We start from the raw sequence: 15,864 nt of genomic DNA, 5'->3' as shown, positions 1-15,864 counted from the left end.
AAAAATTTATTTTTAATTAACTAATTATTTTTATTTTTATTTTTGATTTCAAAAATTTTCGAAAAAAAAAATACTAAACATTTTTCAAAAACTATTTTCAAAAATCACTAACTCTTTTTCAAAATAATTTTCGAAAATTTTCCCTCCCCCATCTTATTCTATCTATTTATTCATCTACTAACATCTCTTCCTCACATCATCACCAAATTCGAACCCCCTCCTCTATCTGTGTTCGAATTTCTTCTTCTTTTCTTCTACTAACAATAAGGAACCTCTTTACTGTGACATAGAGGATTCCTCTTCTTTTCTTGTTCTCTTCTCTTTCTTATGAGCAGGGACAGAGAAAAAGGCATTCTTGTTGAAGCTGATCCAGAACCTGAAAGGACTCTGAAAAGGAAACTAAGAGAAGCTAAATTACAACAATCCAGAGACAACTTGATTGAAAATTTTGAACAAGTAAAGGAAATGGCAGCCGAACCCAACAACAATGCAAGGAGAATGCTTGGTGACTTTACTGCACCTAATTCCAATTTACATGGAAGAAGCATCTCCATTCCTGCCATTGGAGCAAACAACTTTGAGCTGAAACCTCAGTTAGTTTCTCTGATGCAGCAGAACTGCAAGTTTTATGGACTTCCATCTGAAGATCCTTTTCAGTTCTTAACTGAATTCTTGCAGATATGTGATACTGTTAATACTAATGGAGTAGATCCTGAAGTCTACAGGCTCATGCTTTTCCCTTTTGCTGTAAGAGACAGAGCTAGATTATGGTTGGATTCTCAATCCAAAGACAGCCTGAACTCTTGGGATAAGCTGGTCACGGCTTTCTTAGCCAAGTACTTTCCTCCTCAAAAGCTGAGCAAGCTTAGAGCTGATGTTCAAACCTTCAGACAGAAAGAAGGTGAATCCCTCTATGAAGCTTGGGAAAGATACAAACAGTTGACCAAAAAGTGTCCTTCTGACATGCTTTCAGAATGGACCATCCTGGATATATTCTATGATGGTTTATCTGAGCTATCAAAGATGTCACTGGACACTTCTGCAGGTGGATCCATTCACCTAAAGAAAATGCCTGCAGAAGCTCAAGAACTCATTGACATGGTTGCTAATAACCAGTTCATGTACACTTCTGAAAGGAATCCTGTGAGTAATGGGACGCCTATGAAGAAGGGAGTTCTTGAGGTTGATACTCTGAATGCCATATTGGCTCAGAATAAAATATTGACTCAGCAAGTCAATATGATCTCTCAGAGTCTGCATGGAATGCAAGCTGCATCCAACAGTACTCAAGAGGCATCTTCTGAAGAAGAAGCCTATGATCCTGAGAACCCTGCAATAGCAGAGGTAAATTACTTAGGTGAACCTTATGGAAACACCTATAACTCAACATGGAGAAATCATCCAAATTTCTCATAGAAGGATCAAAAGCCCCAACAAGGCTTTAATAATGGTGGAAGAAACAGGTTTAGCAATAGCAAGCCTTTTCCATCATCAACTCAGCAACAGACAGAGAACTCTGAACAAAATGTTTCTAATTTAGCAAATCTAGTCTCTGATCTATCCAAGGCCACTGTAAGTTTCATGAATGAAACAAGGTCTTCCATTAGAAATCTGGAAGCACAAGTGGGCCAGCTAAGTAAAAGGATCACTGAAATCCCTCCTAGTACTCTCCCAAGCAATACAGAAGAGAATCCAAAAGGAGAGTGCAAGGCCATTGACATAAGCGCCATGGCCGAACCTGTGAGGAGAGGAGAGGACGTGAATCCCAAGGAGGAAGACCTCCTGGGACGTCCAGTGATTAATAAGGAGCTTCCCTCTGAGGAACCAAAGGACTCTGAGGCCTATCTAGAGACCATAGAGATCCCATTGAACCTTCTTATGCCCTTCATGAGCTCTGATGAATATTCCTCTTCTGAAGAGAATGAGAATGTTACTGAAGAGCAAACTGCCAAGTTTCTTGGTGCAATCATGAAGCTGAATGCCAAATTATTTGGCATTGATACTTGGGAAGTTGAACCTCCCTTGTTCATCAATGAACTAAGTGATCTGGATCAACTGACATTGCCTCAGAAGAGACAGGATCCTGGAAAGTTCATAATACCCTGTACCATAGGCACCATGATCTTTAAGGCTCTGTGTGACCTTGGTTCAGGAATAAACCTCATGCCCCTCTCTGTAATAGAGAAACTGGGAATCTATGGGGTGCAAGCTGCTAAAATCTCATTAGAGATGGCAGACAGCTCTAGAAAACAGGCTTATGGACAAGTAGAGGACGTGTTAGTAAAGGTTGAAGGCCTTTACATCCCTGCTGATTTCATAGTCCTGGATACTGGAAAGGAAGAGGATGAATCCATCATCCTAGGAAGACCTTTCCTGGCCACAGCAAGAGCTGTGATTGATGTTGACAGAGGTGAAATATTCCTTCAATGGAATGAGAACTCCCTTGTGTTTAAAACTCAAGGATCTCCCTCTGCAACCATGGGGAGGAAGCAGAAAAAGCTTCTCTCCAAGCAGAGTCAACCAGAGCCCCCACAGTCAAACTCCAAGTTTGGTGTTGGGAGGCCACAACCAAACTCTAAGTTTGGTGTTGAACTCCCATATCCAAACTCTAAGTTTGGTGTTGGAGAGTCTCAACAAAGCTCTGCACATCTGTGAGGCTCCATGAGAGCCCACTGTCAAGCTATTGACATTAAAGAAGCGCTTGTTGGGAGGCAACCCAATGTTTATCTAATTCTTATTTTTATTGTTTTTCATGTTTTCTTAGGTTCATGATCATGTGGAGTCACAAAATAAACAAAAAATTCAAAAACGGAATCAAAAACAGCAGAAGAAAAATCACACCCTGGAGGAGCATCTGTCTGGCGTTCAAACGCCAGAACAGAGCATAGTTCTGGCGCTGAACGCCCAGAATGGGAGCATCCTGGCGCTGAACACCCAGAACAAGCATGGTTCTGGCGTTCAACGCCAGAAATGGCAGCAAATAGGCGTTGAACGCCCAAAATGGGCACCAACCTGGCGCTGAACGCCCAGAGTTGTGTGCAAGGGCATTTTGCATGCCTAAATTGGTGCAGGGATGTAAATGCCTTGACACCTCAAGATCTGTGGAACTCACAGGATCACCTCAGGATCTGTGGACCCCACAGGATCCCCACCCACCTCCACTCACTCTCTTCTCTCTTCTCAATCATCCTCTATTCACAATAAACACTCTTCCCTAATTAACCCTTTACCACTCACATCCAAACACCCACCTTCCTTCAAAATTCAACATCTCTTTCCCACTCAATCCCACCCATATGGCCGAATACACATCTCCCTCCATCTCCTCCATATCTTCTTCTTATTCTTCTATTCTTTCTTCTTTTGCTCGAGGGCGAGCAACATTCTAAGTTTGGTGTGGTAAAAGCATAGCTTTTTTTTGTTTTTTCCATAACCATTGATGGCACCTAAGGCCAGAGAAACCTCTAGAAAGAGGAAAGGGAAGACAAAAGCTTCCATCAAAGGTCTATAGCTCAGTGGTAAAACATTTGACTGCAAATCAAGAGATCCCTGAGATACCTCAGGGGATACATTTTCTTCCACACAATTATTGGAAGCAACTAAGGGTGGAACATCAAGAGCACTCCATCATCCTTCATGAAATCAGAGAAGATCTAAAAGCAATGAAGGAGGAGCAGCCAAGGCAAGGAAGAGACATAGAAGAGCTCAAGGACATCACTAAGGTGGACTCATTCCTTGTTCTTACTTTCTCTGTTTTTCATTTTCTATGTTATGTGCTTATCTATGTTTGTGTCTTCATTACATGATCATTAGTAGTTAGTAACTCTGTCTTAAAGTTATGAATGTCCTATGAATCCATCACCTCTCTTAAAATAAAAACTGTTTTAATTCAAAAGAACAAGAAGTACATGAGTTTCGAATTTATCCTTGAACTTAGTTTAATTATATTGATGTGGTGACAAAGCTTCTTGTTTTCTGAATGTATGCTTGAACAGTGCATATGTCTTTTGAAGTTGTTGTTTAAGAATGTTAAATATGTTGGCTCTTGAAAGAATGATGACTAGGAGACATGTTATTTGATAATCTGAAAAATCATAAAAATGATTCTTGAAGCAAGAAAAAGCAGCAAAGAACAAAGCTTGCAGAAAAAAAAAATATAGGCGAAAAAAAATAGGAAAAAAAAATAGAAAGAAAAAGAAAAAGCAAGCAGAAAAAGCCAATAACCCTTAAAACCAAAAGGCAAGGGCAAATAAAAAAAAAAAGGGGATCCCAAGGCTTTGAGCATCAGTGGATAGGAGGGCCTAAAGGAATAAAATCCTGGTCTAAGCGGCTAAACCAAGCTGTCCCTAACCATGTGCTTGTGGCGTGTAGGTGTCAAGTGAAAACTTGAGACTGAGCGGTTAAAGTCAAGGTCCAAAGCAAAAAAAGAGTGTGCTTAAGAACCCTGGACACCTCTAATTGGGGACTTTAGCAAAGCTGAGTCACAATCTGAAAAGGTTCACCCAATTATGTGTCTGTGGCATTTATGTATCCGGTGGTAATACTGGAAAACAAAGTGCTTAGGGGCCACGGCCAAGACTCATAAAATAGCTGTGTTCAAGAATCATCAGACTGAACTAGGAGAATCAATAACACTATCTGAACTCTGAGTTCCTATAGATGCCAATCATTCTGAACCTCAATGGATAAAGTGAGATGCCAAAACTATTCAAGAGGCAAAAAGCTATAAGTCCCGCTCATATGATTGAAGCTCTGTTTCATTGATAGTTTGGAATTTATAATATATTCTATTCTTTTTATCCTATTTTGATTTTCAGTTGCTTGGGGACAAGCAACAATTTAAGTTTGGTGTTGTGATGAGCGGATAATTTATACGCTTTTTGACATTGTTTTTAGTATGTTTTTAGTAGGATCTAGTTACTTTTAGGGATGTTTTTAATAGATTTTGTGTTAAATTCACATTTCTGGACTTTACTATGAGTTTGTGTGTTTTTCTGTGATTTCAGATATTTTCTGGCTGAAATTGAGGGACTTGAGCAGAAATCAGATTCAGAGGTTGAAAAAGGACTACTGATGCTGTTGGATTCTGACCTCCCTGCACTCAAAGTGGATTTTCTGGAGCTACAGAACTCGAAATGGCGCGCTTCCAATTGCGTTGGAAAGTAGACATCCAGGGCTTTCCAGCAATATATAATAGTCTATATTTTGGCCAAGAATAGATGACGTAAACTGGCGTTCAACGCCAGCTCTCTGCCCAAATCTGGCGTCCAGCGCCAGAAAAGGATCCAAAACCAGAGTTGAACGCCCAAACTGGCACAAAAACTGGCGTTCAACTCCACAAATGGCCTCTGCACGTGCAACACTTAAGCTCAGCCCAAACACACACCAAGTGGGCCCCGGAAGTGGATTTATGCATCAAATACTTACTCATGTAAACCCTAGTAGCTAGTTTATTATAAATAGGACCTCTTACTATTGTCTTAGGCATCTTTGGATTACCTTATGATCCTTTGATCACATTTTAGAGGGCTGGCCATCTCGGCCATGCCTGGACCTTTCACTTATGTATTTTCAACGGTAGAGTTTCTACACTCTATAGATTAAGGTGTGGAGCTCTGCTGTTCCTCAAAGATTAATGCAAAGTACTACTGTTTTCTATTCAATTCATCTTATTTCGCTTCTAAGATATCCATTCGCACCCAAGAACGTGATGAAGGTGATGATTATGTGTGACGCTCATCATCCTTCTCCCTTATGAACGCGTGCCTGACAAACACTTCTGTTCTACATGAAATAAGCTAGAATGAATATCTCTTAGATCTCTTAACCAGAATCTTCGTGGCGTAAGCTATAATGATGGCGGCATTCAAGAGAATCCGGAAAGTCTAAACCTTGTCTGTGGTATTCCGAGTAGGATTCAATGATTGAATGACTGTGACGAGCTTCAAACTCGCGATTGTTGGGCGTTAGTGACAGACGCAAAAGGAGGGTGAATCCTATTCCAGCATGATCGAGAACCGACAGATGAATAGCCGTGCCGTGACAGGGTGCGTGAGCATATTATTCACTGAGAGGAGGGGATGTAGCCACTGACAACGGTGATGCCCTTGCATAAAGCCAGCCATGGAAAGGAGTGAGACTGATTGGATGAAGATAGCAGGAAAGCAGAGGTTCAGAGGAACGAAAAGCATCTCTATTCACTTATCTGAAATTCCTACCAATGATTTACATAAGTATTTATATCCCTATTTTATTATATTAAATTCGAAAACACCATTATCCATTTATATCTGCCTAACTGAGATTTACAAGGTGACCATAGCTTGCTTCATACCAACAATCTCCGTGGGATTCGACCCTTACTCACGTAAGGTATTACTTGGACGACCCAGTGCACTTGCTGGTTAGTTGTATCGAAGTTGTGACAATTATGAATTAAGATCAAGGCACCAAGCCTTGAAGCCATTACCAGGGATTGTTCGAGCCTGGACATCACAATTTCGTGCACCACTACCCAATATATATATATATATATATATATCAGAGTCTCAAGAACAGTACCGAGTTCAATCCGCCTCAACCTCCATCACCTTCGTACACCAGCAAACACAAACAAATCAAACAATTCAATCACACAAAAGCAAACACATATAAAGCACGTATCACATAGCACATAATCAGATAAATCATATAAACATAACACAACAAAATGCACACCCAAACAAATCAAACAAATGCACATGATGCATGCCTATCCTAGTGAATATGATGCATATATACATATAATAGCAACTATATATATAATAGTTTTCCTATATATACACATACAAAAAGTCATATCATAAAATCACAACTCCTATCCCACTTTACAAAATTAAATATCGATAACAAGGGTGAGGAAAAATATCTAAGATATTACAACAGATAAAGTACAACCAAGTACTCAGTAAAATCTTCATCGGCTTCCTCGTCTGTTTTCTGAAAAAGATAGGGCTGTAGGGGGTGAGAACCTAACCACACGGTCTCAGTTGAGGGATTTTAGAATTGTTATAAAAGGATATATATAAGCAAATTCGTTTAACAACAATGATCATTGCTCACCATTTGTCTCATTCTTAACCCCATCTAGTTCCTTAATCATTAATTCAGGAAACATCAATTTTCCCCCAATAATATGCAACATACTAATCAAACATACGACCCAGTAATAGCCCACCTAAGTTTCCACATTTCAATCCAACCACAATATCCACCCCCAAATTCAGTCATGGGCATTTCTCATACAAACTCCAATTTCATCAATCACACTACAACACGTCAATACATATCAATTTTTACCAAACTTACCAAGTGGTGTAACTCACCCAATCACGACCTTTGGCCCAAAGTTCATTCACATTCAAACAATCATGGTCTCTGGCCCAAAATATACCTCAACATGTCAAGAGATATAACTCAATCAATCACAGCCTCGGCCCAAAAATTCATCCAGCATTCAAACCATCATAATGTCAATCTCTTACAAGCCACCACACTCCATAATAATTCAAACCAACAAGTCACAATCATAAGTAATTAGACAGAAACCAAACAATCACACATAGAAAATAATTACAACAAGTAGTACAATTAGTAGTTAATAGAATATCAATTAGGTAAACCAAGCAATTAGGCACACCTAAACCATTACAAACAAATTCAATATGATGCAAGCCTGTTCTATTGCCCATGAGCTCATGTGTCGGTTATATTGCCAGACCCGACACATCCGGTAGCTAACCCCAACATAATCTCTCTGTTGTGCATCTTTAGGAGGAACAACAAGAAGGGAATCCTCAACCTTTTGGAAGGAAACCCTCAACTTTCCATTATCTCACTGGAGGCCATGCTATCTGTGATATAGTACCCGCCATACTTCACAATCAAAAATTGAATCGAAAGAAATCATCAACCTTCTACCCAATCCCCCGATGTAACAAGAGAGGAAATCCTCAACCCCACTTATCTATCGTAACACAAGAGAAAAAATTCTCAACCTCAACTTGTCTATCTGTGAGCTAAACAAAGCTACCATCCTCACCATAGGTGAGATATACCACCATTCCTACAACATCAAACATAATCAAAATCAAACATAACCAAGATTATAATCAAAACCACAACTCTATAAAATCATATTTCAACTAAATCTCATCATAATCAAAATCAAAATCAAAGTTGGAAATTGAATTGAAGAGAACCTTCAACTTTCTATCCAATTTTCCGACAAGAGATTGAATCCTCAAACTTGTCCACTGCAACAAAAGAGGGAATTCTCAACCTCACTTGTTTACCATAACACTGAGCAATGTCTCATATCACCGTTAAAATTAATTTCACATATATCTCGACATAACATCAAAATATTTTATTGGGTAAACTACCATTTCTATCTATGAAAGTTAAAAACGCTGACATATCTACCCGTAGAAGATGAAAATTACCATCTGTACCCATGAAAGATTGACTTTGAAAAATTATCCAAACCCTAAATAATTACATAATATTTCCAAACTATCCTTGCTGAGTCTCATCCTCTTCAATTCTTCATCTATAGCCGTGAACCACCATTGTTGCAACACCATCCCCCTTTCCATTCTCTCTCTCTCTCTCTCTCTCTCTCTCTCTCTCTCTCTCTCTCTCTCTATATATATATATATATATATATATATATATATATATATATATATCTCACTTAGTCACTCACTAGCCGTGTTCCTTCTCCTCCATCTTCTTTAATCGTCCTCTCTATCTTTCTCTCCGCTCCATCTTCGCACTTTTCTCCTTCCTCTTCTCTCTTTATTGATGTTTCTCTCTTTTCTGTCATTCGTCTCTCTCTTTTGTGCATCAATGGTGGCTCCTCCTTTTGCCACTGCGAGCTCCATCTTTTCCTTCTCACTCTTTCTTCTTCTTCTTCTTCTTCTTCGGGAGGTTTCTAGCTTTAGGAAGTAGCAATTTTGAGTCCTCTATTTTTTGCAACCATAGCTTCTTCAGTGCTAAGTCCCTTTCTCTTCCAAATGTCGTGTCTTTGTCCTCTCCTTCTCTCGGCATCACTGCCCTCTTCTTCTTCTCCTAGCAATGCGTCTTCATCATCTTCTCCTCCCAGTGCCGCTGAAATCGAATTAGTATTCTGTGTTATTTGCAATGAAAAGGGTGCTCTGGAATCTGAGAAATTGATATTTTTTAGTGAATATGGTTCTAAGAAATTAGGGTTTTATTTTGAATCTATGCATGTTTTATTCTTCGATTTGATATGTGTTTGTTCTTTTTCGTGATTTTGAAGAGGATAGTGGTTGGACTATGTTGATGTTCAAGAGGTGAGAGAGAAAAAGTGAGTGAGAGAGAGAGAGAGTCGGAAGGGAGATGGTGCTACGGTAGTGGTGGTTCACAGCTGACAGTGGTGCTACAGATAATGAGTGAGTGAGTTAGAGGGTGGTGAGTGAGAGAAGAGAAATGGGAGGAGGAGTTGTGACACAGGCAGATAGCTATAGATGAAAAATTGAAGAAGATGAGACTCACCAAGGGTAGTTTGGAAATTTTATGTAATTATTTAAGGTTTGGATAATTTTGCTTGCAAAATCCAATCTTACATGGGTACGAATGGTAATTTTCATTTTCTTTGGATAGATATGTCAACGTTTTCAACTTTCATGGGCGGAAATGGTAGTTTACTCTATTTTATTTAACAAAATTCTTATCGGAGAATTACTTAATTCAATCTGTTATATTCACCCCAGCATATTCAAAGATTTAAAAATAGTTCTCACACTCTATATGGAGGTTAAAGGGGTTTACAAACTTACTGAAGAGGCTTTAACAGTTCAAAACAACATTGAAACATTCACACGACTCGACCTTTTCTTTAACCAAATTTACGAAACTTCCCCAAGAGTCAAAATCTTAATTGATTATAATCATTTTATTCTTAAACAATTATTTTAGGTTCGTTAAAATGCCTCCAAAACATAATTCCTTCCATGATTATTCAAACTCAAATAAGTTAATTCTTCAATTCACTTCTATTACTTTAAATTTCTCTAAAAATCCACAAAAACATAGTCCTTTAATCAAAATTAATGAAACAAAACTCATTTTCGTCTAATCAAGTACCCAAAACTAATTTCAACTTCATTTCTTTAGTTTAAGACTTTTTCAAAAAGACTCAGAAATCATTTCATTTCACCAATCAAATTCAGATGCTTTAAATTCACTAAAAATTTCTCAAAACATAATTCTTCAATCAAAATTTTCAAATAAAACTTTAAAATAAGGTCTCTAGTTTTTATGAAAATAGCACCCGTTTCCATTATTATTATTATTATTATTATTATTATTATTATTATTATTATTATTATTATTATTATTATTATTATTATTATTATCACTCAAATTCATATAAAAATTTCGGCAGTATCTCCCCTAAAATTTGAACTTTTCCATCCTTCAAGTGTTCTATCCAAACCAGACATCTCTCAACCATTCAAAACATTCAATAAATCTCAGCATATACCAATCAAACATTTTTCGACAATCAGTAAATCAATTACAGCTCATAACCACAGACAAATCAACTTCACCAATTAGTCACAAAAGGCAGCCACATTCTATTTGAGCATTTAATCAAACACATTTATCCAGCACGGCCTAATTCAATCCATAAGACTTGCACAATCACAGAAAAATACATTTTTTACATGGATATCAATTTATAACAATTTCTTGAAATAAAAGTTTGTTTTAAGAAAATTTTCGACCTCGATTAGTCGAAACTCAGTAATTATTAAACATAGCAAACTTCTTTTCATTCTTATCTTGCAACAGTGGCATCAAATATGACTGTTCCCGCAGCAACAACAGCAAAAAAATGTAGCATGCATTCATCGTAACTCAACCCTGAGACATTAACGTCACAAAATTCTCAACAAATGTATAACAGAACATTGACTATAAGGGTTCAGAACAAGAACAACTTATTAAAATTAAGAGGGACAAGGGAATAGAGCAGCGACAGCTCCAACGATCCTTTCCAGCAGGAACAGAACCTGACAGAAGCAACGAAAAGCTAGGCGAGGCAGAACAATAGCTCAGTGATGATGGAAAATCTCAGTGGCAACTATAGCAGCAACATAGTGACAACAACATCCCCATAAACTGAAAGAATGGAAATCAAAAGCAAGAACATGGTAGTATCGGCGACCAGGAACTACGGCAACCTCTTCTGGCAAGTTCTCTTCCTCCGACAGCGACAAAGTAGCTCGGTGATGGCGGCAACCTTTATTGATGGATAATCATTTCTTTTATCTTGTGAGTTTGTTAGGATCTATCTTTTAATAGAGATAAAGATAGTAAGAGAGATTCGGAGAGACAATTACTTATTTAAATAAGTACAAGCCGGTCTCTTTTATCGTGTCCGACCTCTTTAAAAAAGTCGGGTATGAGTAGAGGACACCCCTTTTGGGTGAACCTTTCATTTTTATTGGACTTGACTTTATGTTTTGGGTCAGAGTATGAATACTCCACTAAAAAAGTTTATGTTGCACAAAAAATGTTAAGCTTAAATACATAAATGAGATATTGACGGTTAAGATTAAAATAATATATATTGGACCAATAACCTTTTTCCTTATGATATAAACTAAAAGAATAAACACCCCTCCCCGTATCCAAAGGAGAAATAGAAAACACTTTCTTTCCTTCTTTCACCGACATGACTCCAAATTGCCCCGTAACCTTACCTTATATATTATTAAATTCACGTAAATAGAAAAAATATAACCACCCCATATAATTTGCTTCAATTTCTAAAGCCTTTACATATTTATACACTTATTGCTAAAATTCAAGCCAACGGTATGACAGGACGTTGAATAATTTGGAAACCACAGCGAAGGAGGTGTAGTTGGTTGAGAAGAAGAAGAAAAAAGTGAGTTAGTGCTATTGCCATTGTTATGGGGGTTCCTAACCATGAATGGCACCATATCTTCAAGCAGGCCTTGTGAGCCCAAATTAACATTGGCCATATCTTCTTGGGAGTCAGTTAAAGTTGTTTGAATTAAGCCCAAAGTAGAGTTGGCTTGGACATCCTTGGCTTCTAGAATTTCTTGGACTCTATTTTCTGGTGAAGCTATAGGCATGGGCTTGGGCTTCTTGATTGGAGGATCTGATTGTGGGTGTGGTTGTCCTGTGAGAAAATGAGGGTAGGCAAAGTGCAAGTGAAGACCTTCGTAAGTGATGATAAGTGTGTCTGGGTCCTCATTGGATCTCTCAACTTGCTTCTTTGCACTGCACCTTGGATTCGTGCATCTATAGTAGCTCCTGATTATTCAATAACAAACAAGTTAATCACAAATAAAAAAATTTTCTCTTCTATAATTAATTTCAACAAATTCTAGCTAACATTTGGCTTTTAACACTGTTGCATCTGGGCTTTGTTTAGACTTACGAATTAAAAAAACTAATGATGAGTAACTGATAGTCTAAAATGATAAAATCTACTGCCCTGTTTATCTGAATGTTTAAGTGTGTGAGGAATTTTAATAAGCTCACAACATAAAATTGTGTTGCCAAATAGCTATACTGTGCTACTCACCCAAAAGGGCTAACTATATAATTAGGGTCTTGTTAATTGTGTTTTTTGTTTATTTACCTAATTACTTTTTTAGATATAGGATATGAAAGCTATCATGGAATTAGACTAATAGAATTATGTTTTCACCATGTGACATATATATTAAAAATTAATCATCAAATTTGGCACTCATATAAAATATATATTAAAATATAAAATTATAAAATAATACATTAATATATATACAAATATACAGGATTAATTTTTAGTGTGCAAATAATATTTTTATTTATTAAGATCTTATTAATAAATGCTTCAAGGATATTTGTTGTTGTTAAATATAAAATTTTAAAAATGTTTTTATTAATAAAGGCATTGCTAAGCTTAATTAAAGTTGATAATAATTTTTAAAAGAATTTGTTTAAGTGGTCATCTGAATAAAGAATAACTGTTAGTCATTAAGGTGGCCTTAATAAGTTAATTTTGAGCTTGCATTTGGTGGACAACGTGAGTATGAACAAGGATTAGGTATCTTGAAAATCCACAGTACTGAAGTTACCAAAGATAGATAAGTTTTAATGAAAAAGATGGATGATTTAGGGTGTCTAGTCCGAGGAAATTAAATTTGAGATGCAACTTTCAACCCAATTTGTCACATCAATTACTATAACGTGAATACCATAGCAATCTAATTGAAGTGTACTAATATTCTTCACCGTCTTACCCTTTTTAGTTTTTATACCATTCTCTATCACCCATCATAAACCTATCAAAAATACCGTTCATTGAAAATCCCAATATTTGGTAATTAGTAACTGCTGATTACCAAGGATATTTATCAGTGTTTTTAGTAAATCTATGTGACATAAAAATTAAATAAATAAATAATGTTTGTTTCACGTTTTGAATACATTTTTTTTATGCCGATATAAAAAATAAGAGGAAATTTTAGGAGTTAACCAATATTATACAACTAATATTACAATTAATATTTAATATAAAAAATATTTAAAATTCTTAAAAACAAGAATATCTAAAACTCAACTAAAAAAATATATCCAAAATTTAATTCGATAAAATCTCATATTTAGTGGATTTGATATTAGACTTGTTTAATAATTTACTATCTATAATATTAACTAAAATTGACTATTATAGTGTTAATTATTTCTCTAGTATTATTTAGAATATAAATCTTTATCTTTTTGAATAATACATATAGAAAAATATAGAAAAAAGATATATACAAAAATAATACATATAACATTCCTCCTCCATATCAAATAATATACCATTCACTATTGATTTGAATGTTTAAGGTGTTGTTGCAAACAATTGTAATGGTTAATTGTGTAACAAAAGTTACCAAATTATATATATATATATATATATATCCTAATAGTAAATCTGACTATAACTAACATGCTTTCTGGCACTGGCAATGTATATCGTGTTCAATTTTTTGTTGGAGTAGCTTATGAAATGAGCTTTGCAAGAGATGGAAATTGGAAATTGGAATAACTAGTTCTGTTTCAACAAAGAATTTTAAGAATGCATAAATTCTGTGCAATGTGTTAAGTTAAACAGAGGAACCCAAATGTGAATGAAATTATGCTAGGTAATCAATGACTTTTTTGAACAACATAAATAACGGGCTTTAAAATTGGTTCTGAAGTAAAATATACTACACTCTAACTTACTCACCTAAATTTTAGTGTTAGAATAACTATTTGCACACCTAGTGAATTGAACATCCGATATATTCATTGTTCATATTATTTAATATTTTTATTATCTACCTATACTTTTCCACGTGAATAATGCTCATTTTTGGTGTATCACAAAAAAAATCAAATAAATACGTAGAAGAAAGAATCAGTATTACCTAGGATTTGGGCTATTCTTAATAGATTTTTGACCATACTTCCTCCACTTATATCCATCATCACCCATCCCATTGCCAAAGCACTTGAATTTGAGCGTATACTTGTTCTCAATTTTACTCAAACCCCTTTCCAATATGGAAACCCTGAAACAACATATTCATAAAAAATTGGAGTCCAATTCACAAAGTTAACACTACATTAGTTCTATTGATGAATACAAATTAAATATACCTTGCTGATGAGAGGTGTTCCAAATGCTGATCGCTTGGGTGGTTGTCACTATTATTGATCACTGACAAAGCATTTTCAAAGTCTGAGATTGTAGGACCTGAGTAAATGTTGGATATGAACCTGTTAATGGCGTGGTCATAATCATCACCGTCACCATCATCGGTATTTGAAAAATAAGAAGGCGGCGGCCTTATTATTGAGTTGTAGTGGTCCGAAGGCGGAAGAAGAAGAGGAGTGGCATCATCTAAAAGCTCTTTAACAAGGTCATCATCCTCTGACCCTTCTGAACAAGAAGAATTGGAATTAGAATTAGAAGACATTAGTATGACTTCCTCCTCCTCCATCATCATCGTCATCAATGCATTTGTTGTTGACTCAACCATTTATTATTTATTAGGAATTTGGACTTTGGAAACTAAGAAGAGGAGGGTATGAATAATGAAGAAAGAGAAAGAAGGATAGGAAATTTAAGAGTGGAGCAGATGAGGCAGGTTGTTGTGACGTATAATCCCCCTATTTGACTTTAAAGTAAGGGGAGGTGTTGTGGCTGTTTTTTGTATGTATTCTACTTTGACTTCCTTGGACAATATTTCTAATCAATTTCCAAATGCTGTCACCATCATATTTTTCATCATGGGGCCATTTCTTTCTTTGTTTTTTTTTTAAAGAAAAGTTACAAATACCTTTTTTATTGGAGCATTTTAAACTAGTGTTGAAGATTTTACTCACAAAGAATAAACACTTATCTTAAATATATTAGGTTTAACACTCAACAATTATATTTTGATTAAATTTCCTTTAACATAAAATATACATGATTCGATATGAATTATTCGAACCCTACAAATCATTAATTTTAATTAAACTTGGCCAAATCAATAGGTCAAATTAATTTTTAAAGTGATCCTTAAAATTAGTTATATATATTAAAATAATTTTTAAAATTTTAATAATACTAATTATGTCTTTGAAATTGATAAAAATAAATCACATTAGTTTCTAATAGAATGATTAGTCACTCGATAACAAAAGATAAAGATACTAACATAAAATATTTTTATCAATTTTAAAAATATAATTGATACAATAATTAAATTTCAAAAACTGTTTTGATATATATGCAGCCTATTTAATGGCAAA

The 15,864-nt window shown here is 35.7% G+C and overlaps 1 protein-coding gene and 1 non-coding gene across 2 annotated transcripts; both read right to left on the bottom strand.

The window, feature by feature from the left end:
- Nucleotides 1-861: 861 nt before the first annotated feature.
- LOC148568657 (small nucleolar RNA R71) lies at nt 862-969 on the bottom strand. The gene has a single exon (XR_015881859.1). It is a non-coding gene; the product is annotated as a small nucleolar RNA R71 (small nucleolar RNA).
- A 10,563-nt stretch (nt 970-11,532) lies between these two features.
- Nucleotides 11,533-15,197, bottom strand: WRKY49 (WRKY DNA-binding protein 49). The gene is made up of 3 exons (XM_016341158.3): nt 14,725-15,197; nt 14,493-14,636; nt 11,533-12,354 (listed from the first exon to the last, which is right to left on the bottom strand). The coding sequence occupies exons 1-3, from the start codon at nt 15,105-15,107 to the stop codon at nt 11,850-11,852; spliced, it is 1,032 nt and encodes a 343-aa protein (XP_016196644.1). The 5' UTR covers nt 15,108-15,197; the 3' UTR covers nt 11,533-11,849.
- Nucleotides 15,198-15,864: the final 667 nt, after the last annotated feature.

This window comes from Arachis ipaensis, chromosome B4 (genome assembly GCF_059453495.1).
Source record: "Arachis ipaensis isolate K30076 ecotype BB chromosome B4, ASM5945349v1, whole genome shotgun sequence".
Taxonomy (NCBI): domain Eukaryota; kingdom Viridiplantae; phylum Streptophyta; class Magnoliopsida; order Fabales; family Fabaceae; genus Arachis; species Arachis ipaensis.
This window is presented reverse-complemented; position numbering and strand designations above follow the sequence as displayed.